Source organism: Equus przewalskii, chromosome 30 (genome assembly GCF_037783145.1).
Source record: "Equus przewalskii isolate Varuska chromosome 30, EquPr2, whole genome shotgun sequence".
In the NCBI taxonomy this organism is placed as follows: Eukaryota; Metazoa; Chordata; class Mammalia; order Perissodactyla; family Equidae; genus Equus; species Equus przewalskii.
This window is the reverse complement of record NC_091860.1, coordinates 5,596,656-5,621,687: the sequence shown is the minus strand read 5'-3', so window position 1 is coordinate 5,621,687 and position 25,032 is coordinate 5,596,656. Positions and strand designations below refer to the sequence as shown.

Below are 25,032 nucleotides of genomic sequence, written 5' to 3'. Positions count from 1 at the left end.
ACTCAGAACCTGACTTCTGAACCCACACGCCTCTTAGCCAGGCCAGGGGACCTACACTAACTTCTCAAGAACAATCCCATAGACAGCCTTCCATTTTCACCCATGATCTCACTTGATCCTTGAAAAAGCAACAGCAGATATATCATCATCTCCCATTTGAGACGGAGAAAGTAAGTTCCAAGTTTGGGTGACTTGTCTTCGGACACAAAGCTACTAACAAGTGGAACAAAAATTAGAATCCCTGCTTTCTGACTCTAAGGTGCCTCAACCTAGGAAGGAAGGGTATTACGCCCCCGAACTGAATTTACAGAAATGTGCTCTCTCAATCTCCCGTATAAATACACCCTGGGGTGTGCACAACATTGTTCCCTTCAAAGTTTCTGACAAGTACTTGTCCCTGAATTTAAGAAGTATTCTAATACAGCACTAATCATCAATAATGTACTAACCCCTGGCAGGCCAAGAAATCCAAGCAGTCAGACTGATGATCGAATATCCAAGCTGACGCGCCCACAATCCCTAAAACTCAGTGTATCTCTGTTGAGTTTTATGTTCTAGTTCCAGCACGCTAAAAGTTTTCTCAGCAAAACCCACACGAGGGGGCCTGTAATTGCTAAGAACATTGTGATAACGTCACCAGTTATTTCTTGATCCCTGTTCCACCAAGTTCATTGACAAGAGGTCAGATGCCCATCAGGCTCAAGCGCGCTGTCCATGATGAGATGGGGGATGGGGAGAAGGGGTGAGAAGGCAAAATCGGGAAAAACATCCCTCCCTACAAAACCTTTGTCAATGGCCACTGGCCACCACATTCTCAGAATACCGACTAAGTTTCCTCGTAGCAAATTTCCATGCTTGTGTCACCTCACGTGCTCTCACAATGTTCCCGGTCCCGTGGGAATAACAGGGAGGCCAACAGCGGCTTTACCTCCCTTTTACACAAAAAGGAAACTGAGGCAGCAAGTGGTTATCTTTACAAGTTGTCCTCAGCGATCTGGTCACTTGCGGGACCCCAAAGGAAGCCCGGATATGGAGTCTTGGAGAGAATCCTCCATCCTCGACTTAACGTGTCAAACTCTGGGGCTGGGGAAGCTAAGTCCCTTCATCAGGAAGGAAAAACCAGGCTTCCCCATTTGGACCTTGCGCGGCCGGCCTCGCCCGCCGGCTCCCAGGGGAGAAGGCGCGGGCCCGTGCGGGGCGCGGCCCCACCGCCTCGCACGCCGGGCCCCTCCCGCCGCAGAGGGCGCGCTCGCGCCCGGGCGGGCACCTGTCCCCTCCCCACCTTTGGCGGCTCCGCGGACCAAGCAAGGGTCCGACGCCCCACAGCCACTACCAGCTGGGGACCGCCGGCAGCAGGGCGAGCGCCGCAGGCCCAGTGGGCTGCAGGAATCCTCCGAAACTTACAGTTTTCCTACAGCGTGCGCGTCACGGCGAGGTGACGTCACGGGCCCCGGCGTTCCGGGAGGTCAGGCCGCAGGGCGCGGACCACTCGGCCCCACGGCTCCGCCCCAGCGCGCCGGCGGGAGAGACGCCCCTTTGCTCAGCGGCCCCGCCCCCGCCGTGGGGCGCTGGGCGCAGGCGCGGAAAGCGCGGCCGCCGCCTGGCGGGCTTCGCAGGCCGGGACGCTTCGGGCGGGGGCTGCTTTGCTGGAGCTTCGTTTAAAGCGTGTGGCGGGGGTTCAATAGAAGGGGACGAAGACCCCCGGGAACACAGCAAACAGGCTGTCGCCCAGGTGGTCGGAGTGGGACGCCAGAGTTGTGAGGTAGATTCTCCACAGACATTGCCTGCCTTCCCTCACGTGTTCGTTAAAAGTTCTCCACGTGTGGAATCAGCCGTTTGTTCCCCATCAGGTGCCGGCGGGTCGTCGGTCGGGAGGAGCCCCCTCTCCCACGAGCCCTCGCTCCGACCCGGCCCCGCCCCGCGCGGAGCTGCCCCGGCTCGGCCCCGCCCCCTCGAGCCCGCCCTTCCGGCTCCCGCTCGGGACTCGGCTGGGTGCCACCTGCCCCGCCCTGTCCCGGCGCCGCCTCCAGCCCTTTCTGTTGAGAGTGTAGCCTCTCCCCTTCCTACTGGATTTCCCGTTTGGGCTCAATGAAGCTGCTTACAGACTACCGTTCACGTCTGTCAAATTTAACAAACGGCGATCTGTATAAGCAGATAGGTACGCTTCTTCTCTGGAGCCAACTTGCCGCCGCCCCCGCTCACGTGACGACCCCTTCCTGTGCCCGACTCCGGTCTCGGTTCTTCTGCGCTCTTAGGACCAGAAGAGCTCTGGTTAAAAGATGGCTCAGTGGAAAGAAAGATGAAGGCTCGAGGAACTGACAGTGTATTAGATTATTTCTGTCTTGTAGGATCCTTGTATTACCTTATAAGCAGAAAAAAAGTAAATGTTATCCTAAAGAGTAGCTCAGAAAAATCTGTCTTGGGGGAAAAAAATAAAGAATGGGAAAAACAGGCCTTGGAAATAGACCCTAAGGAGGAAGTATTGAAAATAGCAAGGATTAGTGTTAAAAACTTACTTGGAATCGTGACAAATGGCTAGGTCAGTCGTGGCATTTTGCCAGGCAGCTCCAGTGTAAATAAAGCCTGAAACAATGGTTTGTTTACACACTCATTGAAAATATTGTAGTATTTTCATAGGAAAGAGTGATGACGGGGAATGTTAGCCTTTAACTCTTGACATCTGAGCAGGTTAAAAATAAACACCTGTGTCATTCAGGAAATGTCTACTTAAGTTTTGAATAATTTCTGATTGGGGTAATATTTTTACATTTTATCTTACTATGGCACCATACAAGGTTTTAAAGATCATTATCAAGTAATGTAAGAAATTTGTAAAGTCTGTACGTAATTTTAACTGTGATAAGGTTTTCATTCTCTGGAACAGAGTTATAGAAAAATTAGCACTTTTCTAAAGTGCTGCATGTTTTTAAAATAACGATACAATCGTCCCCCGTTTTCCATGTTTTCACTTTCCACGGTTTTGGTTATCTGAAGTCAACCACAGTTCAAAAATATTAAATGGAAAATTCCAGAATTAGATAATTCATAAGCTTTCAGTTGGAGCTGTTCTGAGTAGGGAGATGATATCTCGCACTGTCCTGCTCCTTCCCTTTGTCCAGCATAGCCACCCATTGGTCACTTAGCAGCTCTCAGTATTGCTGTGCCTGTGTTCAAGTAACCATTATTTTACTTTACTTGGGGCCGTAGCCCCAAAGTGCAAGAATAGTGATGCTGGCAATTTGGGTATGCCAAAGAGAAGCCATGAAGTACTTCTTTTAAATGGAAAGGTGAAAGTTCTCTACTTAATAAAGAAAATTGTACACTGAGGTTGCTGAGATTATAGTAACTTTTATTACACTATGTTGTTATAATTGTTCTATTTTATTATTAGGTATTGTTAATCTCTTTACATAATTTGTAAATTAAACTTTATCAGAGGTATTTGCATAGGAGAAAACATAGTATATATAGAGTTTGGTAATATCCACAGTTTCAGGCATTCCCTGGGGGTCTTGGAACATATCCTCCGAGGATAAGAGAGGACTACTGTATTTATATTTTTCCTTACAAAACAATAATTTTAAGAAAACTTTAAATTGTTAATTTCATTATTTACATGTTATAAAGTGTTTTATGTATGTTATCTGAAAAATTGGAATTCTTTTTTAAAGATATTCTGGGTACACATATGGGAGTGTCCCACGGATGAATGTCATCTGTCATTTTTTGGAGTGGAAATGGTTAAGGAGTATGCATCAAACGCATTAAATGTTTTTAGTATAGAATAGTTTTGCTGCCACAAAATGGTGTGATAAAATACATTCTTTTATTCTCATCTTATTATTCAGTATTTTTTTCTTGATACCTAAATTTTTTTTAAAAAACCTCATATATTGCTAGATTCAGGAAGGAAGGAACTTGGCCAAGAAGAGATTGACAAGCAGAAAGGGTACCTAAACAAGAAGAGGAACCCCAGGGAATGTCAAGTAGAAATTTGTGGGGAAATATACAATCAGCTTTAGTCAAGTTTCTGTAACAAATTGGAATCTGATCTACATGAAAAGCCAGGAGCTAGGGTCAAAAGTGTGTTGATATTAGAGAGAAGAACTCTAAGCGGAACTGCTTTCTTTAAGAAAATAAAACCCTGGACCTTCAAGAGTTAGCTCTGGAAGGACTGAGGACCTCCATTCGGACCCTTGGGATTTCAGTTTCTCCTTGTATTTCTTTCACTTTGATATCTGCTACCCTAAGCAATCTGGCTTCCAGAGCCTTCTACTTCCATGTGCATAACTCTTCCCTCAGTTCTACTTAGCAAGCTGAAAAAAGCTAAACCTTAACACTGGGGGAAAATAAAAGAGATCGAAATATAATGGCTAATATTTATTAAGTGTTTATTTGTGCCAGGCACTGCATCATCTCATTAAATCCTTGCAGCTGGTTGAGGTAAGTGCTGTTGTCATCTCCATTTTACACTCCAGGAAAGCAGGATGCAGGAGACTAAGTCACATGTCCCATGTCACACAGCCTCTGAGTAGTGGAGTCAAGATTTGAACCTGTACTCCAGAACCCACAGCCATAACCACTCATCTGTATCGAGTTTCGTATTACAACGTACAAATAATTCAAGAAGCAGAGACTTAGAAAATCCAAGATATGTAAATTCTAACTCCAAAGACTGACCACAATGTACAGATATCTTCTTCACTATTCCCAGCCTGTCCCTGAATGGATGCTTCTATTTCATTTTTTAAGGTGCTCATCATGACCCTCTAAATTGATTTTGTGACCCATTAGTGGATTGCCACTCTGAAAAACACTAATCAGAATCCAAAATATAAAATATCACGTTGTATCACATGTAGTAAGGGTAATTTTTCCTACAACACAAATTTTGAGAAACTACTGTTTTGGTAAGATGTGTGTATTGAGTTGCTATCTTAATATATTTCTTACTATGGATCTCAATCAAAAAGTTTTAAAAAGTACTGTTATAACCACCAGTTGCCTAACTTTCATGCATATTTCGCCTTTCAGAATCAAGACCAAGGGAAACAAAATCCCACTCGGCAACCCCCACGCATCCCTCTCAGCGCCCGGATCTGGTCTGAAAGATCTGTTCCCAGGTAATTGACATAATAATCAGGTCACTGTTACATCCAGAAAGGCTCTTGTCTCCAGCACAAACCCAAGAGTATACCAATAACTTAATATAAGAAACACTCATAAAACAAGACAGAATAAAAGAGGGGTTGTTCTGAGAAAGGAGCAGAAATAGTAAGCAGGTTGATGGAAGGACTGTCTGGGACAGAGATTGGAGAACTATGGAGGGATGTATCTTTAATAACCACACAGTCTTACACATGTCTGCTGTTACACATTTTGCAAAGTATTTCACATCTCATTTTAGCACCTCTTTCCCTCTATCCCTTTACTTAGCTAATTCTCCCCATCATTTTGACCTCTCCTTGGCAGGAACTTCCTCAGAGAAGCTTTCCCTAAGCTGTCTTTGCTCTTAGCCTTGGAATTATTTTAATTTCCTCCTTTGCTGAACTGTAAGGTCTGTGAGAGAAGGGACCATGTTGGCCTCATTCAACCTCAAATCCTCTTCTTGTAGCTGAGTCCCCTACCCTCGGTAAGTGCTCAGGAAATATGTGTAGAGGAAGAAATGGATGGATGAACTCAAATTCAAAGACTGGATAGGTTTCTTACTCAAGATACTAGTTGCCTTCTAAAACGGGGGCACTGCGTTAATAGAAATAATACTGAGAAGGAATATCTTTTAGGTGGAAAAACATTTTGAATGATGATGCAGCATAACATAGCTAAACACTGAACAGGGTCAGCTCTGTGATTATATGGGTACTTTAGTGCAAGTCCAATGACTTCTCCAAACCTCAAAGGGGTGAGGCTCACTAAATGTTATTCGTAGTGAATGTCCTAATAGGGTGTTACCCCTTGGGGACCTCTGGGAAATCAGGACAGGCCACCTGGAGCCTAATTTGCATGAAGTCCCCTGAAAGAAACTGTCAGGCACTGGGGGATAGCAATTAATCCTCTTAAACAAAGGATGTCAGACAAAGGCTGCCCCCAACGACAAGAGGGTGAGATCGGGGAGTGAGGAGGGAAATGGAAGACAAGTAACTAGTGTCATTGCTCTGAGGAGCTGAGTTCATGATTGAATACAGGGCCAGGTGCATGTTTCTGAGTATAAAGCTGAAAGAAGCAAGCTGCCTTTGTGGGTGTGTTGGGATCGGAGGGGAGGGGAGGAAGGAGCAAGAGAAAGAAGAGGGTGTCAAAAAGATTTACAATTCCTCAAGGGCAAAACCTTGCCTACTACAGCACAGCAGACAGGCTGTAGTAGATATTCCAGAACAATGCCTCTAGGTCTTTGTGAATTCTGTTCTTGCTCCCTGGAATCTATTTTCTCCCTTATCTCTTGGAAAAGACGTATTCTTTCTTTAAGTTCAAGTTCTGTCATTAATTACCTCTGCTAATAATAGCTAACCTTTATTGAGCACTTACTTAGATCTAAAGCACTGGTGAGCATTTTATGTGAAATCCTTATTTAATCTTCACAGCTCTATGGGGTAGCTAATGTTATTACTTCATTTTCCAGATGAGGGAAAAAGTGAGGTTGAGGGACTTGCTCTGGATCACATGGCTTAAAGTAATCTGACTCCCCAGTTCACCCTTAAACGCGTGGGGTTAGATCCTCTCTTCTCTTTGCTCCTTAGCACAACTTCCATAGCACATGACATTTAAATCTCTCTGAAATCAGAATGCATCTTAAAATTGGAAGGATACCATAATTTAATTTTTTCTTAGAGGTACAAAAAATAACGGTGTCTCTTATCACTGATAGCTTCTTTGATTTAATGACACATAGTATACTGTTTTATAATTACTTATGCTTCTTTCTCTCCCACTAAGCTATGGATTCTTTGAAGACAGAGATGGATTTACTCAACTTTGTGTCCTTAGCACCTAACACAGTTCCTGGCACATAAAAGGCATTTGACAAATTCCTTGACTTCAGTTGAAGAAGGGATGTCATCTCCCTGACAGGGTGACAAGATGGGTACAATGGAGGAGGCAAAAGTCACGACTGTTGTCACCAAAACCCTTGGTTATCCCCAAGGCCCTGATGGCCTAGGAAAATGAAGTCACAACTTCTCTGAGCATTATCCCAGTTAAATTGTCTCTGGCTCTAAAGGAATGTAATAGAGCCCACTGGCAATTAATTCAGCATGCCTCTTTTCTACTTGACAAATCGTCATTTATTATTTTACCCTTCGTGTTGGGTTCAGGCAATTTTTAATCAATTAAAGCAGTTATATTAAGGCCAAATTAAAGCAAAATTTTAAAATCTGATTTTGCAAACTCAGATCCAGTTTCATTTAAACTTTAAACTGGAGATGGTACTCAGCTCACAGGGATGTTTGATTTGGTCGGTGTTGTGTTTTTAAATTTTTAGATTGAATATCGGAAGATACATTTAAAAACCGAGCATTTTGGCTTCTTCTAAAAGATCAGAAGCTCTGATGATATTAGCCCCCACTCACTCAGGGCATCATCGCTGAAGTGAAGTGGCCCAGTTCAGAAGCCCAGGTGTTCCCCATTTTCCCATCACCCCCACCTGGGGACTATTTAACCCACCCGCCTGGCCACTGAAGGCACTTGAGTTTATAATGGATCTTGACAAAGCAAAGGGCTTGATCATTTAAGCTTTTAGCTTAAGAAGGATCATAAAACCTGCAAAATGAACAGCTTTGCCCAGAAATTCAGTAATGCTCTAAATGAATTAATGATTTTCAATATGCATATTTCCCCCTACAAATAGATTTTTCACAACTTTTATATCTGTCTTCTACAGAAGAAACTTTTTTGTGCATTAGGGATTTCCCAATAAGATACTTCTTTAGGGTATTTAAACAAAAGGGAATAATACTTAAGAAAAAATGAATTGCAAAACACAAGATTGGGTTCACAGTATGGCCTGGTATATGGGGATGTTGTGTTGATTACATTCACATGCACTCTTACCCAGGAGAGAGTCACAAAAGTTTCTTTCCCTCAGCCTCTCTCTTCTCGTGTAATACACAGGAGACGAGAGGTGAATGCTGATTAATTATCACGTTCATGTTTTCTATACCACAAATGGTAGTCACAATCCCTTTACATTACGTTGAAAAGTAAACTCTGAGGTGATATAGAATGTGGGTATTTAATGTCTATTATTTTGGCGAGATTCTCTTGTCTGGTCATACAGTATGTACTGCTATTGACATTAGTCAGGAGAAGGTTTGCTTGCAAGTGACAGGAAAACCCCAAGATAATAGGCTTAAACAAGACTGAAGTTTCTTTCTTTTTTGTGTAAAGATGTCTGGACATAGGCGATCCAGGGCCAGTTTGCCCAGGGTTGTTTCAGGAATTCAGGCTCTTTCCATCTTGTTGCCCAGTCATGCATGACTTACATTCCCAAAGCCAACTCACAGACCAAGATGGCAGCCTAGCTCCAGTAATTCCCCAGTGTACAGGAAGGAGAAGGTCCAGAATGTTCTGCAGCTTGTACACCTTAAATCCTACTTTTTTCCAGTAAGCTTTTTTTAGCTAATTAAGAGCCTACACTGGTAACTTCTCTTCTAAATTCACTTAAAACTTACTTGTACTAGACTTCAATCATTTAAGTATATTAACATGTATTTATATTATGCATAGTCTCATCATCTCTGTTATCATGATTGTTCTTAAATCTAGAACAATGATTCTCAACCTTGGCTACATGTTAAGAGTTGCCTGACAAACTTTAAAATGAAAAACAATTCTCAGGTGCTGCTGCTGGTCCGGGATCTGTGCTTGGAGAACAATGTCAGAGGTGAAAGGGGGACGGACAGTTGGGGAGTGGGGTGGGAAGGTGTGGAGGAGGGGGGTTCACACCAATTGTAGGTTCTGTCAGCGGCTCATGTGTACACAGGGCCCTAAGGAGTATGAGTGCCCAGGGAAGCCAAATGATAGGAAGCCCAGCTTAGGATTCTGGAAAGATAGTCCTGAGGCCAGACTTGATCCAGAGGTGTGACGCTTCATATCTGTGAGTGGACTACACAGGCCCATGGGCAAGGCTGACCAGGAGTGGCAGTCACCAGGCTCTTCCCCATCGTTTTGGGGTTTGTGCACAACCCCAAGGGAGGGAATAGGAACCAGGAAAATGGTAGATGGATATATAGATAGATAATAGCATTTTCTGCCTCTCTAGCATGGAAGCCAAGTCAGATTGGATTTAATTTAGAAAAACTGACTTTTGACTCAGGTGTCATGGAACAAAATTGGGGACATAACAAAAGCTGATATAAGTGCAGGGTATACCTCATATTTGATAATGCTTTATTGTTATATGTATGTTCTCAAGCTCTACTTTTTATCTGACTGTAGCTACAAAGCTTCCCTTTAGAGTGAGTGCAAAGCAGAGAGGTAGAGTAATGTCAGTAGAAATTTAGGCTGATAGCTAGAGTCCAGAACAGATACAGTGAAACCCTCACTCAGAGATGTTTGTGTTTTCTGTCTCTTACAGTTGAGAGAAATGTCAAATATTTTCCTAGCTAGACATTTTCCTTGCTATTAGTATCTTCTTATTTATAGAATCAAAAAATGGTTTTCTTCTCTTTAAAATTTTCATTCCTGCCATATGTGTTCAATTAAGTGGGCACTTATTACGTTTTTACTTATACTCACAAAAAAAATCCAGGAAAAGAGATGCCCATTTTATATTAAGTTTCTTTGAGTTTTTCGTTTCTCTCTTACTTTTAAGGGATACTTTTTATTTAAAATATTATATTATCCTTGTCACATAAAGTAGACCAGTTTCTTAATATGGTCTTGGTGATCAATTTACTAGTAGCTAGGGCATTAAAACTATAGTTGTCGAATTCCTAGATTGCCTTCTCTTTGAATAAAATTCAGCCATTTGGAAAAAACACAGAACCTGGTACATTGTCAGTCTTCATTCAGTGAATGAATGCTGAAGGCTTAACAAAAGGACTTTTTCTAAGAAACAGGAACTGAAGAAAATAAGGCCTGGTGGCCATTTAAATGCTACTCATTTATTTTTATATTTCATTTTTTAGGGGTAACATATAATAAAATTCAGAAATAATAAATGTACAACTCCATGAGTTTTAAAAATATATACAGCCGTATGCCAACTACACAATTATGATGTATATTGTAGAAAATTCCCATCACCCAGAAGGTTTCCTTGTACCACTTTGTGGTCAGTCCTCTCCTCGACTCTGGTGCCTGGTACCAGTGGTTCTTTTGCCTTTATAGAAATAAATTCATATAAATAGAATAATAATATAGTCTTTTGTGTCTGGCACCTTTTACTTAGTACATTGTCTTTGAGATTCATCCATATTATTCTATCAATAGCTCAAACCTTTTCTATTGCTGAGTAGTATACAATATTATAGATATATCACGATTTATTTATCCATTCACCTGTTGACGGGCATTTGAGTTGTTTCTAGTTTCTGTCCATTATTGATTAAATAGCTATAAACTTTGGAGTACAACTCTTATATTTTCATTTGTCTTGGATAAATACCTTGTAATGGGGTTGGATGTCCTGGTTAGTATATCCTTAACTTTATAACAAACTGCCATGTTTGCTTTGCAAAGTGGCTGTGCACTTCTACTTTCTTATCTGCAATGTATGAGAGTCCTAGTTCCTTCACATTCTCATCAACATTTGGTATTGTCAATCTTTCAGCCCTTGTATTATTTATTTTCTAGTGTTCTATCTAAGACAGCTTGGACTAACCCAAGGTCACAAAGATTTTTCTATTTTGATTCCTTGTAGAAGTTTTAAGGTTTTAGCCTTTATATTTAGGACTATGATCCATTTTGAGTTAAATTGTTGTGTAGTGTGAGGCAAGAGTTGAGGTTCTTTTTTCTTCCATATGGATAGCCAATTGTTCCAGCAGCATTTGTGAAAAGACTGTCTTTCCCCCATGAATTACCATGGTACCTTTGACATCATCCTTTTTCACAAAATCCCATCTGATCCCCTTCTAACCAATCTTTCCTCACTCAAGACCATCCTTCTCACTATGGTCAGGTTTAAGCTGAAAAATAATAATAATAATTAAAACAATAAAACCCCTGTAGTAGATTATATGATGCATTCCTCAGATCCCTCTTCAGGATGGAGACACTGCTTCCAACTGCTGGATGTATTGGTTGGTGATGGCTCACAGCTGTGTCCCTCTCCAGGAATTGCTCTCACCTACAGGAATCAAACTTGCCCAAGGTTACCCCTCCTCCCTGGGGTACAGCTTGCATCCAGTGACTTCTCAGTGTGGGTAAGAAGGCTTGGCTGCCTGGCCTCAAGATGGGACAAATCTGAAAGGCCATTTCAGCTTCAGAACTCCCCATGGGATCAGCTGCATCAGCTGCACCTGCGATGCATCTGCACCACGGTCTAACTTCCCCTCTTCCCACCCCTCCTTCCCTTCACTCCCTAACAGGTACTGTTCCCAAAACCATTCCCTGTATGAATTGCTGCATACAAATCACAGGGTTTCAGTGACTATTTCTTAGGGAGTCTGACCTTTGATAGTCTTAAAGCTGATTGCGTCATTTCTCTGCATAAAATCCATTGCCTGCAGACTAAAATATTAACTCAATTTGGCATATGAAGGCTTTCATAGGCTAGCTCCAGTCCTTCTCTCTCTCCGTGGCACCTCTGTCACCATTGACTTTGTCCATCAGGCAACTTCATATATCTATATCCCCAAATTCCCCATATCCATTTCTTTGCATATGGTCTTTTCTCTGCCAAGGATAAATTTTCCACCTTCTGTTAACCTTCTGTTCTGCCTTGGATCAGGTGTCACCTCCCTGGGAAGACTTCTTGTTTTTTCCCCACAGTACCATACAGCCCTTTATATAAGAATTTACTGTCTAATATTGAAACTTTCTTGTTTACCTGTCTGACTTCCTACTAAACTGTGAGCTCCTCTTGGCAGAGACTGGATCCTGGCCCTGCGCTATCTTCAGTGAATTATAGCTTTTCAATACAGCTTTGGTGAATGAATGAATAATAAATACCAAGATAAGCAGGGCACTGTAAAAAAGTATTAAACATTTGGAAATTTTTGCTATCCTTAGTTTCCGGTATCTTATATCTACAATATCATGTATCTTTTGTAACAGACTGTAATTTTTTTTTTAATCTTTTTTGAATTCTGGACTACCATGTTGACCAGCAACAAATCTAGACAAACACTGCAAGATGAAAGGAAATCCAAACCTCGGATCTTTAAAGTTAGTTCTGTTTATTAAGAAAAAAAAAGAAGACTGGAGAGGACTGGGGGTGGAAACACCAATGATTTCAGGAAAAAAGGGAGAGCGAGACAGAGAGACCTGATTAAATTGAATTGGTTGGTGAGAGACTGGAAATTTTCCTGCCATTCCCAAGAGGCTTATTTTTTATCTTTCTTTTTCACACTGTAAAGTGTCAAATTAAATTGCAAAGTTAATTCTCATCACTGAGGAAGGGATTCTAAATGTATTAATTAAGGATTACTGGGCATTTTAATTTTATTCATGAGAATGAAAACTTTTTAATAATTAAACAATTATTTGTTCTCTTTCATGTGTTTATTTTATTGTAGACTATTACAGGTTAACATCAGTACTTTCAACTGTAGGTTCTAGAGACTTGGGTGACTATTTTAAAATAAGAGCTGTGCTTATTGATATATTTGATGTCATCAGTTATGATACTGGAGTTCCCTTGAGAAATTATGTTCTTCTTTATTCGAGGATGAAGTCCTTAACAGGATGAGATCTTATCTTGCAGGAAACCATGAATTCACTGTGGAGAAGAATGATTTGGATTTTGTTCTGGTAGAACATGAAGTACCTTTTGAATTCTTTACTGTCTCTTTCAGTGATTTATCTTATGCATGAAAATAATCTTTAGCTTTTTTCAAAACAGATGAATCTGTCTTTATAGAAATTGAACAGTTGTTCTGCAAGAAAATCTAAGAAGAACAAATTGATTTCTTTTTGGTGAGGTAACAATGTAAAAACAAGGTAAAATAAAAATACGTACCTTTGACTAAAAAGTCAGGTATTTAAGGATTGTGTTAAAATTCTTATTTTCAACAGTGAGGCCTTCATTGAAAAAGTTGGAATTGTTGTCTTCTTTACAAATAAATGTTGAAGAGGTTGCAAATTCTAAATTATGAAAATGTAATCTGAAAATTAAATTATAACCAATTTAAAATTAAAGAATATGTTTATTTTTACAGATTTGCTTTGCCTTTTAACATTTAGTTTGGACCTCTCTGCTGCTTTCTCTCAGTGAATAAGCTACTCTAATTCATAGATAATATTTAAAAATATAACTGCATAGAAAGGAAACAACGTTGAAAATTATGGTGCTTCAAGCAAAACTAAATTATAGTGCTTCAAATGGCACCAACAATCAGAGAGTTTTTTTTAATTAAATCATGGGTTTTTACTAACAAAATGCAAGCTTTAGCTTTTTATGTATGGACAGAGAAAATATGTGTGTAGACTCACATTGTCCCCTTGTCACCTTGATGGACAGAGATTATTATTAACAATAGTGTAATACAGGCATACAGAGAGTCTGGAATTCTGTCTCTGTTGAGATTTAGAGCCTGCCAGTGGGGAGCAGCTGTTTCAAATTTAAGAGGACAGGAGTGAGTTAGCGACATTTTGTGAGAAATAAATGAGCCCTCAGCACACATCAATTGCTGGTAAATTCAGAAAATGATTCTTCCTTGAGCAAGAAAGCAAGATAGGAAACACACCTGCAAAGACTTATTTTCAAAACAGAAAAGATATTGCTCTGGAGTTGAGGCATTTGCTGAAGTTTCTCCATTATTTTCACCTTTTCCCCCCATTTTTTTTTTCACTCAGAACTGTCTCCTGATTTCAACCATTCTCATAAAATCTTAGAGATTTTGATTTAAATAAAACAAGACCCAAAACTTCACAATTCAAAAATGTCAACTTCAATTTTAAAACCTAAGTAATTTTCCATGGAAATTTGCTCAACATAATTTTCTTCCTTTGGTCTATGCTTTCTTTTTTTTCCTGTGAAAATAACACCATTTTAAAAATAGTGAGACAACAAAAATCAAACTAAAACCACCAAAAAACAATACAAAATTATAAGAAAACTGAACAGTCCTTAAGCCATACCGTAAACAGCTGCTAATACCAGATTAAAAATATAGTATGTTTTACACTTTATCCTGTGGTTGGCATTCCAGAGAGTTGGTGAAAAGTTTTGAACAAACCTCTTCTTTAAGTCAATTGTGTGAAATGTTAAACTACAATGTTAAACTACTGTGATAGTTCTGGTATTTTTAAATATCACATAATTGACGTGAATGAGAAAATCTGTATTTTTTAATAAACCTAATTTAAAAGAAAAACAAATTTGTCCAAGTTGCCATTTTAATTTCCTGAAATAGATCCTTGTGTTGGTCACTTAACATCCTATAAACTGTTATTTCTTATTTTCTTGCCTTTAAATCATAATTCAAGAAAATTATAAAACAAAGAATCTATATTCAGAAATAAAGTAAAAACGCAGACAAAAATATAGGACAGTAATGTAGACTGTACTTAATATAATCAAAGATAGCTCTATGTCATAATTCACTTCTAAAATTAGATGACTGTCATCAAAACAGCTCCATGTATTTGTGATTTTCAACACTTTGTATAGGTTTTTGCCATCATCAGGAGTATGATACACACACACACACAGAAACCACATAGGCTAAGGTAAGTAAACTGAATTGAACTGATAAAATGCATTTTAGGTCACTTTCAGGGCACATAATAAAATACAGTCTTTTCTCAAATAAATCCAGCCCAAGCCTTATAAAACTACTGTGTTTTAGTAAAAAAAGATATACGTCAATTATTCCTTATAATGAAAGTTAAAGTTATAAACTTTAGGGTAGTAGGGAAGGAAAAAAAATTAATAATATTAAAATAATTCTTATTACCATGGTTTGTATTACTGCTTCCAAACATGCCATGAGGACGTGAGAAAAAGATTCTTTGTGATAATGATCATAAATGTCCAGTCGTTACCTCCTGACCACATAAAATGGAACCTAGAATTAAAACAACAACAAAAACAATAGGGAAAACCGCAGGGTGTCACTTCAGTTGTGTTGCCCTCATTTTGATGGTTTTTTCTTCCTATTGCTAATGGAATTGAAAGAAATTTGTCCTACACTATTATTTCTCTATAAAATTTGGGTCTGCCTATGGTCTCTACCTTATATAGCAAGATCGTTGGTGGTAGAGGATACATTTTTACTTTATTTATCTGCCAGTATTTTGTTGTGGATATGGAAGATCCTTAAAATGCAATTTAAAAAACACGCAAATAAATGATAACATGTCCTTATACTTAATCGCAAAGACATAGTAACAGCTGCTTTGAAGGGAAGGATTCAAGCAAAGCTAAATCATAGAAAATAGTTGCCAAATCCTTTAGCTGGTGCCTTGAAGGGGCAACATTATAACCTTTGATGTCTAGTTCAAGTTTTGAATCTGTGGGAGCAAAGCCTTAGAAGTCCTGAAACCCCAAACCATGGAAATCCAATTTTGACTTAAATAAAAAGCATTTTGTTGAAAATGGTTTCATACATTAGGAATCCTTGATGCATATCTTCTAGTAATTTGTCTTTAATCTTCTGGAAAAAGAAATAATTTTGATATAATCTACATCACAAAACATAAAGTAAGTCAAAAGTATGCAAAAGTAATTATTGCTATTAACTAAATGTTGGAGAATTTTAAAACTCTACAAAGAGATGTTTAATGAGACAGGATCAGCAACAATTTAAAAATTGCCAGAGTTCTGAAATGAACACTTATGCCTAGAAAAATCTAGTTGAATTAATATTAAATTTACCTATTGTTATGTATTTTAACTTCTTACAAATATTTTTAAATGTGTGAAATTAGAATTTGTATTACAGAATAAATGTTAATTTTTCAAAAAGTAGACTTACTTTAGATCTGTTGTGTGTTTATTCATTTAACATACATCAATCACATATTCTTGCCAGATATTGTGATATTGACTATATAGGAGAAAAATATTAGTAAGGCATTGGTTTTCAAGGATCTTTCAGTTCAATAGAGGCAATAAGATAGTAGGAAACATAATAATAATGATACAAGATATAAAACTCTAAGTATTGCTCAGTTTCAGTTATGAATATAAGTTCTGAATAAACATTTGGCAATTCAAACTTGACCATGTAGTTATAAGCCACAACCAGGTAGGTTTAAGTGAGTTATTATATACAATAAAGTTCTTAGAACATATGTAGTAAGCACTACAGATGTATTAACTAAGTCCCTTCTTTCTTTTCCAGCCTGGGCCCTCTCTGCCCGTGAACTCTCTATCCACAGAGTTTAACAGGGAGCCAACTTGCAAAGCAAAAACATGGTTCAGCCCCAGCATCATAAGCAAAGCATCAAAGGGTAGGTTTGGAACTAAAGGGTAATAGTTTAATAAATGGCATATTTACTATCATAATCATTACTATTCAACATTGTTTTGGAGGCTCTGGCTAATGCTGAAGGTAAGAAAACAAAATAATCAATATAAATACTGGGGGGAAAAGGAGACAATTCACTTTATTTGCAGATGATGGTATTATACCTAGAAAACCCAAGAAACTGTATTATTTTTTAAAATAAGAGAATTAGGTAAGGTGGCAGAATATAAGACAAATGTACAAATATCAATGGATCTTTCTTTCTCTGTATTTGCTGTATCAGTTACCTTTATGTAAAAAACAACCCTAATATTGCAGTGGCATAAAATAGCAAACATTTATTTCTCACTGACATTCCATGAGGGCTGAGGGTTGGTGTTGGGAGACGCTCTTCCATGAGTCTCTCATGTTCCTACATGTCTTGCTGGGTGTGCTAAGCCTTTAAGACCCTGATCATTTTTTACCCAGCCATTTCTCAGGGATGTGTCTGCAGTAAGCAACCTTGACAGAGGAGGTAATTTCTACCTTTGGGGCAAAGAGCAGGCTTGCTCACTGTTTGCTATGAAATGATGGGATTTCAAGGTCAGTGTTCCTCTCCTAGAATGCAACCTACTATGTTTTCAGGCATCTACATGGACCCCTTCACATGTGTGGGAATGTGGGAATGGAGACTCAGGGAACCCACACAAACATGCTGACACTCTGGCTACTGTCTTTTGTCTCTGACCCAGGAGTTAAGTGTTTTCTGTCAGCATCGATGAAACTGGCAAGTTAACATCTTAGCTTGAAAGTAAGGTAAAATATGAGACTCTTCACAATTCTTGACAGTTGGCTGCCGCTTTGCTCCAAGCTATAGGTTGGCCACAGGTCTGCTTTGCAAGCATTCTTGTTCCAGGATCTAGTCCAAAGGTGCAGCCTCTACTTGGACGCTTTAATGCCGGAGAACAGAAGCTTGAGAGGCCAAGTACATCACACAATTAAATTTAAAGCTTCTGTCTGGATGTGTTTATGTCATACCCATTCACATTCATTGGCCAACACAAGTGACATGGCCACCTCAAATGGGGATAGGAAGTATGCTTCGTTCCAAGAAGATATTGCAAATTATATCTAACATAGATGTATAATCCACTTACCATAGAGGGAGTAGATAATGATCAATAATACAACCTACCATCCCAGCAATAACCGGTTATATGTAACAGGAAAATAAACTCTTTTTCAAAACAGGAAAAATAACACCTATAAAGAGAATAAATTTAACAAAAAATCACAATATCTTTGTGAAAACCCTTTTTTCTTTTTTTTAAAGATTGGCGCCTGAGCTATCAACTGTTGCCAATCTTCTGGGTTTTTGGGGGGTTTTTTCCTGCTTTTTCTCACCAAATCTCCCCAGAACATAGTTGCATATTTTAGTTGTGGGTCCTTCCAGTTGTGGCATGTGGGACACCGCCTCAGCATGGCCTAATGAGTGATGTCATGTCCGCGCCCAGGATCCGAACCGGCGAAACCCTGGGCCGCCCAAACGGAGCATGCGAACTTAACTACTCGGCCACGGGTGGGCCCCAAAAACCCTTTTTTCTTGAAAGACATAAAACCTCAACAAATGAATGTATGTCATGTTGCTAGATGGAAATATAGTATGATGAAACAATTCCTTCTCCATTTTAATGTAAATTGAATCAAAATCTTAGTTTTTGGTGTTCTTTAAAATGAAAATGAATTATATGGACCAAGGGATTAACCATAGAAACTAAATGATAAAGCAAGTTGCAGGAAAATGTGCAATATAATTCTATTTTTATAAAATAAAACACTACATATTCGTGTGTTAATATAAATATGAATCTATGTCTTTGTAGGAGCAGAAAGAATAGGGTAGATAGATAACTTGATCTACCTCAGTGGGATGAGTTTGTAAGCGACAAGGGGAATAATTCCTTTTTCTTTTTATATCTCTGTATTGTTTGACAACAGAGTTTAATCCAACAGCAAATAAGAACAGAGAATCATAAAACAAATATTTGGCTTATTGGCCTCATATGAGGGGAAACTAGGCAGTCACCTCTGCCATCAGCATCACTCTACTCTTCAAAACCAGCTTGGCACTCTTGAAAAATACTTCTCATTAAAGACAATTTTTGGAGGAGCCGGCCCCGTGGCCCAGTGGTTAAGCTCGCACGCTCCGCTTCCGGGACCCAGAGTTTCACTGGTTCGGATCCTGGGCAGGGACGTGGCACCACTCATCAGGCCACACTGAGGCGGCATCCCACACGCAACAACTAGAAGGACCCACAACTAAAATATACAACTATTACTAGGGGGATTTGGGGAGAAAAAAGCAGAAAGAAAACAAAAAGAAGATTGGCAACAGTTGTTAGTCAGGTGCCAATCTTTAAAAAAAAAATTAAAAAACAAAACAAAACAATTTTTTCCTATAAGACAACTGAGGATGGCAGCTAAATACAAATGTGATGAGGCTCACTTATACATCAAGGTTAGATCCAAGTTTATTCCAAACAACAAGGATTCAACTTAAAAACAATAATCAAAGGAACTCTATTTCAGCTTTAATAACATTTAAATCAGATTTACACAAATCTTTTTTCTTTCTTTCTTTCTTTCTTTCTTTCTTTCTTTCTTTCTTTCTTTCTTTTTTTTGAGGAAGATTGGCCCCAAGTGGACATCTGTTGCCAATCTTCCTGTTTTTGCTTGAGGAAAATTTTCCCTGAACTAACACCTGTGCCAATCTGCCTCTATTATGTGGGACACCACCACATCATGGCTTGATGAGCAGTCTATAGGTCTGTGCCTGGGATCCAAACCGTGAACCCCTGGCCACTGAACTGGAGTGTGCAAACCCAACCACTACACCACCAGGCCAGCCCCACATAAACTTTATTTTTGTATAGGTAGATCTTATTATTAGAGTGCAATTCTCTGCAACCTATAATATTAGATAGTATCGGAATGTATTAAGAAGAAACCATAATGGCTGTGAAGATTTTGCATAAAGTAATCCTTTTAATCACTGGAGGCCCCAACTTCACAACACTGGAGAAATTCTCAGGGAACTATGCATTGTGAGTACTGCTAGCAGTTTATCAGAGAGGATATTTTGAAGCTGTTCTGGAATCTTTCTTTCTCGCGTGCTGTAGTCAGACATTAGAATGTCTCACCTGGTGACACCACACTTTGAGTTTTGCAAAAGATCAAATCCTTGCTTTTTCTTACCATTAGTTTGATGCATCTTATGAGTGCCCCCAAGAACCATGTGCTAAACCTTGTGTTTCTGCGTGGTTTGTGGTTAAAGGTGGTGTGGAGGCAAGGAAGCTGTTTCTCAAGCCTTTGGGCCTACAACCAAACCTAATTGTGTCTCTGAAGCCCTGTTAAAATTCTTCTGAACAAATGAGATTAAAAAGAATTGGTAGAAATCTGCACTGATGATGCTCCAGCAGCATGGAATTCATAGTGAGGAGTTCGGCAGGGCAGGAAAATCAGAGTTATTCAGAGCCTGCCCAGGAATCCGTGGGAATTATTCCTACTATTACCAAAGGAGTCAACCCCATAAAAAGTGCTAGACTATGTGCCTTACTGAGTGAATACTTGAATGTGCCTGATGAAGTTGTTGTGTCCTATCCTCAAGTTTATTAGTTATCAAAAGGAAAGATACTTAGCTGAAGACTGCAGGAGCCTTACTTTTAGAACATCAAGGAAGTTACCAATTACTTCAAAGGTTTGAAACTAACAACTTTCATTGGTGCTTGGCGTATTTGGCAGCTTGGTTTGGAATTTTGTATATGGAACTTGGAATTTTAAGAGATAAACAGGAATATCAATGCATGTTAAGTATACTTCAGGCAATTATAACCAAAATCCAGCTACAGGGATAGCAAATTGATGTTAAAAAATGGTCCCTTCTCCTTCTCACTTAATTTTTGAAGCTGATTTCAGGGAAAAAATATAAAATATCAGCTAGTCTTCCTGCAAGATAAATTCAGGTAATATTTTCCTGATATTGTGGCAGAAAATTCCATTTGGAAGTTTGGGAGGAAATTTTTACTGCTAACGTTTCGTAATTGCCAAATGGTCCCCAAGAGGAGATTTGAGAAATCAAATTTGATTTCATTGTAACTTCCAGAAAATAATTTGGAACAATTTTGGGTAAAACAGATTTTTATTTTACCCAAAATAAGTGAGCAGGCCTTGCAGCCCTCATCCGACTTTCATTGACTATGTTTGTGAAACTTTTTTCTTTAATTTTTGTATTTCTGGCTATGAAAACAAAGCAGCATGATAGGCTCGATGTTAAAAATGGCCTGTTTTGTGTTCTTGCTTCCAAACTCCCTTCCAAACTCTTGATGCCAAAGAAAGCTTAAGAGCAGGCTCAATATGCACGCAAAAAATTAAATCTTGCTTCTAAAATGCAATTGCTTTATGTATTTTAATTGTGATATTCAATTAATTCTAGAATTTATAGTGGAAGCAAAGGAAACCATGGTTTTGAATAAAGAGAGTAGGTTAAAATGGTTCCTGCCTCGTTTTTTGCTACTTCAGGGAATATACCTTTCTCTGTGGCAACACAGAGCTAATTGCTAGTCCCTGTCTTCACTGGGTATTTTATGCTCATATGCCTTCTCAGATTATGCTTTCATCCCCTAAAATTCACTTTTCCTCAATTTATCTGCTAAGCTAATTCCTCTTTGTCTTTCAAATCTCAAATCAAGTAAGTCACTTGCTCTAAAGAGCCTGGTTCGAAGGGAATGGCCTTTCTTCCATCCTCCACAGCGCCCTACCCCACCTTCTGTCCCTGCATTTTCCACAAACTGTGTACTCCATGATGCCCAGGAACATATTTTCTTTGATTTTATGTGTGCAGCACTTCTCAGAGTGTCTGCTGCATGCTAGTCTCTCAATATATGTTGGTTGTCCAATACTTGTAGATAAATATATGCAGGTATTCATGTCAGAGAGAATAACTAGAGAAGCATCAATGATTAACTAGGTGGTAGTGATAGTGGGCAGTCAGGAAAACATTTACAGAAGAGGTCTCGCCAAACAGGATTCTAAAACTAAATAGGCTATGCCATATAGAGGGGTAAGGTGAAGGAAGCTTGAGGGGAGAGAATCTCAGATGAGGAAAGAGTGTGTATAGGAAGGAGAAAGGAAGGAAAAAAGGAGAGAAGGAATGAGGGAAAACGAGAGTGAAGGAATTAAGCAAAGAGACAAAGAAGAATGAGGAGGTTTCAGGCAATATGGAGCAGTGGGGACTGTGGTAAACTGGAGGGTACATGCCTCATTTAAAGAGGGGAGCCATTATCAGGCTTTGATAGATTCTTTTCATGTGGGAATTTGGAACCTAATGTTATCATTTTTTTAAGAGAAGCTAGAAATTGCATATGAAATCTCCCATTTTTTGGACACTGGTAAGTAACTTGGTCTTAACATAGGCTAGAAACACACATCCTTGAGCTGACTTTGTCTAACGACTTCTGTTTTGTGCCGGTAACAGGAAGCATGTAAACTGTGGAGGACAGGCTGTCTTGACACACCAGGTCCGTGGTCAGGTGGTGGTATGGGAATTACGTAGGAACATCCAATTTATCTCTGTGGCATTTCCTCATGAGTGCACTTTCTTATGAGAGTGTGTCCTCGTTGCTGTCATTCTCTATCAGTGTGAGAGCACTGCTGAATTTGTGGGGAACCCTGGGAAATTTCACACTCCTGAGTGAAATGGAAAGATCTGGAAAAAATCACTCTAGATAGTTTAATTTCACATTATAAATAAATCACTAAGGGAGAAGATGAAAGGGAAACAATAAAAGGCCCAAGGACAGAAGTTTTGGGGAACACTTACATTTAGAGCAGATAAAAAGGGAGAAAGGGAAGAAAAATAGAAAGAAAGGGAAGTTCTAGTGAGGCAGAATGAGGAGAGTTTGCCATGGAAGCTGAGGGAGTAAGGCCAATGAGATCATTTACTACAGTTATGCTGAGGTTATTTAGCACATTTGTTTTTATTAATAAAATGACATGAAAAGTAATTTTAATGACTATTAAATTATTTCTTCAGCGTTCTTTTGTGTGTAGGTTCAAGAGTTAACATTCCCTGACAACACGGTCTGAGAAAAGAGATTTGAGGCCAGTTTCACATCTGCTTTACTTTAACCTTTCTCCACAGGAAAACGGTCCTGATGACTTTGCCCAGTTTTTAAACTTGGAATTGTCTTACATGGAACTGAAAAGCCCTCGCACACAATGAGATTAATCTCACGGTGTTGAAACTTTTGGAAACCTGGCATGGAATTTTCTTCGTAGATTTGAAATTGAACTAAGAGAGATCTACAATTAGTAAACAAATATGGGGAAGTGTTCAACCTCATTAGCGATCCAAGATATACAAATCAGAGCAGCAATAAGATAACCTTAATAGTTTGGAATAGTGCTGGTTTCTAGTGCTGGCTGCCTTGCTGTTACTTCTACTTTGAAATGTTGCTGGAGGTAGTACAATTGAGACAAACCCTATAAAAAATAATTTGGCAATGCATTTCAAGAACCACAAAATATCCTGGATCTGTATTTTTTGAAAATGAAATTGGAATCTACAAAATAAGAAAAAAACTACATGCATAAGAGTTTTTGTGTCACCTTTATTTACAAGATAGTCAGTGTACCTGGAACTGCTGTTAATTAGTTCAGTAGATTGTCTGAGGTTTTGTGTCCCTTAGACGCAGAGCCTGCGATGGGGATCATTGTGCAGTGATTTCGTGAGAGTGCTTGCAGGTAAAACCTAGGAGCGAGTGAGGGGTCCAGGATGGGGCTGAGGAAGAAACGAGGTGAAAATGAGGGTTCAGATGAGATCTAGTTTCAGCCCAAGCCCAGGGGGAACTCTGGAGTGTGAAGAGCCCCATAACATTGTCCCACCTTGAACGAAGGGCCTGGCCTTTTGCACAGTGCCAGTCTTTGGAGGAGCATCATCTCTAGGGGGAGAGTGTAATCTTTCCTGCATTTCCAGGTGAGGCAGCTCCTGTCAACCCTGGAGAAGAGTTCAGTTCAGAGCACCTGGAGGATGGACCCACTGGCCTGGTAATGGAGGTCTGCACTCCTCACCTCACCGGATTGGAGAATATGATTGATGTGTAGAACCCAGTTCAATTTATGAAGTCTAGTGTTCACCCAGGGCAGATCTCCTGAACTTCAGTTAGGTTTACCAGCCTAACCTTATCCCTTCGTCTTCTGGGAACAGCGTGCCCCTTTATCTGAAAATTGCTTCTTCCAGCGGGAGCTGCTAGATTGTTTCTGCAATATATCCCATCTCCTCTCCACTCCGCCTTCTACCACCACTCTGGCCGTAGATGAAAACCAGAAACAAAAAGGAGACCTTGGTATGTGAAAGGCAGAAGTGTGGCTTTTATTGGTTCAAAAGTTGGGGAGTATGTCTGTTTTTCTTGTTAGTGCCAACCCAGTGTGTCACAGTAACAGACGGGTGAGTCAGCAGCTTGTCCAGTCTCCTTCAGGAGCATCTGTCCTGTTCTGCTTCAGGCTGTGGAGTGTGTGACTTTTAACCTAGAACCCTTTGAATGGCACGGGTGGTGGAGAATTAGGCTGTTCTCCACATATGGTCTTCTCAGCTTTAGTTTCCACTTCTAATCTTTTTGTTTATCTTCCAGGGAATTTTGAAGAGAAATTGGGAGGAATCTTAAAGCTAGCAGGAGTGGCCAGTCTTCTGCCAAGTTCATTCAGAAGAGTTTTTAAGTGGAAAAAAAAAAGTATTTGCCCATTTGAGAACTTTTTTTGAGAAGTCTTTTAAATTGATGTCTTTTTACTAAAGACTTCCTGTTTAAACCAGATACTCTTATTTCTACCTACACTTTAGAAATGAGTGATAAATATGCAAATTAAAAAGTAATAAATGAAAATCGCTGAGGTTTTTTCCACCTAAAGCCTTAAAAATATTCAAGAGATGAAAGCATTGAACACAGCCTGAGATGACAGAGAAGCACAAAAATTCAGGAAGACCTGATGTGGCCAAGTGCTTATGTTCTAGTTCAGATCCCTGTTCTACCACTGAACGTCTGTGACTTTGGATAAGATCTTCCTAAGCCTCAGTTTCTTCAACGATCTAATGGGAGTGGTATTTCTTTCCTCCCTGGGCAGCGTGGTGGTGGAGAGGGCAGGGAGGTCTGTCTTTTAGGTTCTCAAGTCAGACCGCCTGGCTTTCAACGTTGACTTCCCCTCGCACTAGCTGTACAACCTTAGGCAATTAGCCCTTCTGGCCTCAGTTTCCTTTCCTGAAAAATGAACGTAATAAGAGTACTTACCTTCTGGGGGTGACTGAGTCAATACCACTGAAATGCTTAGAAGAATACTTGACACACAGAAAGCATCAAAACAACATTGGCTGCTAATTTGTTGGAAATTTTTATGACTTTTAAATAATGTTTGTAAAGAAAGTAAATATGTTCAA

At 39.5% G+C, this 25,032-nt stretch overlaps 2 protein-coding genes across 18 annotated transcripts in view; one reads left to right on the top strand and one right to left on the bottom strand.

Moving 5' to 3' along the window:
• The window catches only part of ZNF438 (zinc finger protein 438), a 185,993-nt gene extending 184,436 nt beyond the window's left edge, over positions 1–1,557 (bottom strand). For 6 of the 17 annotated variants that reach the window (XM_070601758.1, XM_070601761.1, XM_070601768.1 and 3 more), the window contains exon 1: positions 1,405–1,542. The gene's annotated coding sequence lies outside the window, so the exon portion shown is untranslated. Of the gene's footprint in view, positions 1–1,282 lie in introns of all 17 variants that reach the window. The other 11 variants (XM_070601763.1, XM_070601779.1, XM_070601772.1 and 8 more) reach the window with 11 other exon arrangements.
• Positions 1–24,484, top strand: part of LOC103550660 (uncharacterized) — a 28,557-nt gene extending 4,073 nt beyond the window's left edge. The window contains exons 3-9 of the mRNA XM_070600831.1: positions 1,110–1,762; positions 5,035–5,123; positions 12,264–12,321; positions 16,443–16,551; positions 23,581–23,660; positions 23,845–23,950; positions 24,236–24,484. Coding sequence (XP_070456932.1) covers positions 1,110–1,762; positions 5,035–5,123; positions 12,264–12,321; positions 16,443–16,551; positions 23,581–23,660; positions 23,845–23,950; positions 24,236–24,363 — 1,223 coding nt within the window. The 3' untranslated portion in view covers positions 24,364–24,484. The remainder of the gene's footprint in view (positions 1–1,109; positions 1,763–5,034; positions 5,124–12,263; positions 12,322–16,442; positions 16,552–23,580; positions 23,661–23,844; positions 23,951–24,235) is intronic.
• Positions 24,485–25,032: the final 548 nt, after the last annotated feature.